Raw genomic sequence first — 4968 nt, forward strand, 5'->3', positions numbered from 1 at the left:
GGAATTGATTGTGTATTGGCCATGTTTTCTTTATGGTTCGAAGTCTGAAAGGCCGATAATCATGCTTACTATTTGGTTTCAAAAATAGGTGGCAACGGTGGCCGGCGTCATGGGGCCCCTGCAAAAGCACTGGCACTTCACCCATAACCTGCACACAAACATACAAATATAAATTACGAGGAAGACAGAAATACAAATGCAAATCAAAATTAACTTAAAAAATACAAAGAGATACGATTTACATTAATTATCTGAAGTTGACATCAGGAGTACAATAATACAAAGAGAATCAATTTAAATTTAATATAAGTACACATAACGGGTAGAAATATAAATAGACATGGCGAGTACATATATATCAACATCATGCGTTGTTGTTGGCTCGATACGGACAGTCTTTACGTGAATGTCCAGGACACCTGCAAATGCGGCATCGCCATGGTTCTCCCATCTGGCTATGGTCCATGTCATTGCGATGACGCCTAGACTGACGTCGTCCCTTTACGGTTCTCATCAAGTCGGTGTTCGGAACCCATTTCGACCCATCTGGCCACAACATTTTGTAGTTCATATCAATGCCCCAAGCCTAGAACTCACCGTTCCAAGTGTTGTACAGATTGTACATGTTGAAGTACGGCGATATGTATGGCTCAATGCTGATTTTTTGAACAGCAGCCGCCCGGAGCACATGACTGCAAGGGTAGCCCTCAAGCTTGGGCTCGTTACAAGTGCACTCACAGGAGGTTGAGCCAAGGGTGACAGCTTGCTTTTTTGATCCTCTGTGGTGACCCTTAACGTACTTGGCTCGCACATTGACCTCCCACTTATTCCTAAGTGCGTCCACTTTCCTGCAGCCATGACTTTGGGACTTCTTTGCTTTCTCGTCCAGATGTCTTTGCATCTTCTTGGACCATGGCTTGTTCAATTCAACTTGTGCTTTGGCGACGGTGACCCTGTCTGCAAAGTATGACAGGGTCCGGTTCCAAGTTTCTTCAATTAGGGCTATGATAGGCAGTGCTCGCACCCCTTTAAGAACACCATTGTACACCTCTGACATGTTGCTGGTCATTATTCCATACCGAGCCCCGGTGTCGTGAGCCTGCGCCCACTTCTCCAAATGAGGGCAATTCTCGGGGATCCACTGGCTCAAATTTATGGCCGTCCTACGACCCCTCTGGTCTTCTCTCTGCGGCAAGGCTGCGCGGTCGATCTCACCATTGATACCTGCCCATATCGCATTCATTTTGGCTTCAGTTTTTTGCATGCACATCCTCTTGAATAACTTGAACCAATCCTTGTTTTTGAATTTGGAGTAAAAGTTTGCTGCCGAATGCCTCATGCACCACCTTCCCTCTAGATCGGGCTAGCCCCACTCTTCTTCCGATGCCTTAATTATTTCAAGAGCGCTTAATAATCCAGTGTTGCGATCAGAAATGATGCAAACACCTTTACGCTCTTTCACGACACCAATCTTCACGCAGCTCAGGAACCACAACCAGCTATCTTTGTTCTCGCTCTCGACCAATGCATATGCAATAGGAAGAAGCTGATTATTTGCATCCGCTGCAATCGCCACCAATAGTGTGCCCTTGTACTTTCCAGTGAGAAAGGTACCATCAACAGATAATACCGGGCGGCAGTGCCTGAAGGCTTGTATAGTCTGGGCGAATGCCCATAATAAGCGGTCCAGGATTAGCTCACCCGGGTTCATTGGGTTTGGACGTTCTCTCCGCCAAACTTGAGTCCCCCTATTAGCACTTGCTATTTGATGAAGTATTCTAGGGGCATAAGAATATGCCTCCTCATAGGTACCGTACAAGTTCTTGAATATATTTTCCTTCGCATGCCTAGCCTTGCTGTAGCTAACAGGGAATCCAATTAGATCCTCTGCATCTTTTTGCAGAGCCCTAACACTAATGTTGAGACTTCCCTGCACAATTGTTTCCATCGTCTGTGCCACAAATTTTGCTGTCACATTGCAGTGATCTGAAAGAGTCCCAGTTTGCTCATAGGTATGCTCCACTATTTTTGTGATATGCCATGACTGACATACCCCAGGCTTCAGTCTAGCGAGAACTCTTCCGCGGCAACCTTTCGCGGTGTGGATGCATATGACCTTCAACTCTTTTTTATCAGACTGCTTCACTCTATGCTGGCGGTGGATGCCGATTGCATAGCTACCCATTGCCTGGTAAGCAGACTTCTTATCTGGGAAAACTTGCCCAACCTCCAGGCTTCCCGCTCCTAGGCCAGAAGCAGAGTGAAATTCGTTGGTGATGCTCATATCCTGTAAAAACCCAGGTTGCAGTGCCGCCGCGACCGCCCTCTGAGGAGGAACATCTTCTTCTCCGCTTGACTCCGAAGACGCAGAAGAATGATCATCATCATCTAGCGCCTCTGGCAATCCCTCCACGTGTTCGCTCATGTCAACGGCCGCCGACCAATATCCTGTGTCATACACAGGCTGGCCGCCCGTCGGTTCCGATGGGCCGATGCTAGGGGCTGATGTGATGGTCAACTCGACCTCACCACCCCTGCTACTGCATCCGGCAACATTAGTGACTGAAATGAACTCCACATACACCATCGGCTGACCATACATTGAGTTATTGGGATTGCTTGCAAACCTCATGTACGACCCCCACGACCGATCACCTGTGACAGGCCGCAAACCCCAACGGGCAACTGTCCCATCATTTCCTCCGTCAACGACGAAGGCCTCCATTGTCATTTTTTTTCCTGCATCACTGGGCCAAACACCGCTCGGATGCACCTTCTAACAGCTGCGTAACCCACGTTGACCATGTCTCTCACCACAACTGTAGTCGACTCGCACAAGGACACATCCACCCCGAATGGACCATCGCGTAAGACGTTCCCATAGTACAGTACTAAATTTTCCATAGTACCTAACCAACATACATGTTTACATTTCAAATAATTAGTAACTGAACATTTAGTAACGATGACAACATTTACATATCTTACGACTAAAATAATAACCGTATTTTCGTTATAATTATTCAGTTTGTTTTTAGAATCATTTGCTTAGACTTTAAGGGGTTGTTTGGTTAACGGGTATTTAAAGATCTATTTTTCTCAAACTTGTCTACGAGCGTAACAAACTTAAACTCTATTTGCTTTTCTCTAACTACCCCAAAAATATCCTAAAATAGTTCTCGTAACATGCAAAAACATAGCTTCTGGAGAAACGACTATTAGTATAATATGGTTTTCTACATAATTTTCTTACAGCAGGTCATGACAAAACTGAGGGTAAGTACTCGCTATCCAAACAACCACTAAACATAATATTACGATAATAACATTTTAATATCATATGAGTAAAATATCTAATTTCTTCCGGCATGATATAATGTTTTTCATATCATATGATAAAATTCATTTATTTACAAATAATAATATTTGCAGCGGCATGACAGTACATCAATATAAAAAAATTAACAAAATTACGGCGTCATTTTATACCTTAGGTCCAATATGGATGTGCTTGCAAATGCAATTAAGCGTCCAAATAGTTCGAATAAATATCCGTCACTAGTAATATATGAACGGAGTCAACCTATTATCACATGAACATCAATATTAAACACGGATTTTTCTTTCTGCTATCAAAAGTATGAAAATAGCACTTGCATGTATGTGGTCATCATCTCAAAAGGGATAGCAAAGATGGTAACACAATTTCTTCAATCACGTCATCTCCTCCTTGTTTGCTACTAAGATGAATTATTTTACCTAATTACATATATCATTAAGTACATTACCACCTAATCTTAACATATAAAATTTAGATTATTGTGACATAACAAAGTAGACCTACGGTTTCCTAACCATAGACTTATTAATAAACATACCACATGAAATAGCATACCACATGCAATGAACATATAATTTTTTTTCTTAATTACCGTATTAAGAGCTTCTCGCATGTCAATACAAATGTACGCAACTAACATTGATACAACATCTTCAACCTACTCTTATCAAAAAAATAGTTTAAATGTTGTATCCGTCGTTTGAATTTTTTCCTAACCTCTAAGCACTAACATCACATAGCTAATGACGAGCTAAATGACTAACTAATTACCACCGTGCATCACAAAAAAATACATGTATTGCAAAGCTCATACCTTGATCTCCCCCTTCGTACTTCACTTAGCACGGCAAATCCTACTCCAGAAACTCAAAATGACTCCTCCAAGTGCTGAAATAATGCCTAAAACAACATAGAATACACACTTAGAAACTAATCAAACAGAACAAAAACATCATGCATGCAAACAAAACCAACAAAAATGGATAGATATTACCTTAATCTATCTTTTCTTCAACTTCACCATCTTCAAAAACCAACTCTAAATCGGCCAAAATCATGAGTGAAAGTGGCTACCAAGTATTTCCTTCTGTGTATTCTTGTAGACTTAGACAGAGCAGAGAGGCAGTGAAGGCAACGAGAGATATTCGAGAGAGTGTATGCACAGCCGCGGTTGTGCGTATATAAAGAGGAGGAGCACTGTATTGTCGGCAGAACGAGGTACACTCACCCATCGCAGCCTCGGATTCCAGCATCGCGGTGTCTCATCACACGCAGCAACTACACCGCTCTCGGGTGTCGGCAAGAAGCGGAAATCACGCAGGCAGGCTGCGGGAATCAGATTCCAATTTACAAAGCATCTGCGGAAATCACGCGCTGCAGCAGGCCGTCGAAATTAGCGCCGTCAGGTCGCTGTCATAGAAATCAGCGCCGTAGAAATCAGCGCCGTCAGGGGCTGTCGGGCCGCACGCGCTGCCGCCTCACCCGGTGGCGGCCGGGCCCGCGCCTCGCATTCCGTGAAGATGCTGCTGTTGGCCTGGGCGCGGCATGGGCAGCAGTGGCGGCCTCAGTCAGTGGCGGCGTGGCCCACCTGGCCTCGCCCGTTACGTCGCACTGTGCCGAAGCCGTTA

The 4968-nt window shown here is 44.1% G+C and overlaps 1 protein-coding gene across 1 annotated transcript; it reads right to left on the reverse strand.

Annotated features, from left to right (window-relative positions):
• Window positions 1-1363: 1363 nt before the first annotated feature.
• On the reverse strand, window positions 1364-2725 carry LOC147992832 (uncharacterized). Its single transcript, XM_087539151.1, has one exon. The coding sequence runs from the start codon at window positions 2723-2725 to the stop codon at window positions 1364-1366; it is 1362 nt and encodes a 453-aa protein (XP_087395277.1).
• Window positions 2726-4968: the final 2243 nt, after the last annotated feature.

The sequence above is a fragment of the Triticum urartu genome, chromosome 1A, assembly GCF_056163025.1.
Source record: "Triticum urartu cultivar PI428250 chromosome 1A, HENAU_Tu73, whole genome shotgun sequence".
Lineage (NCBI taxonomy): Eukaryota > Viridiplantae > Streptophyta > Magnoliopsida > Poales > Poaceae > Triticum > Triticum urartu.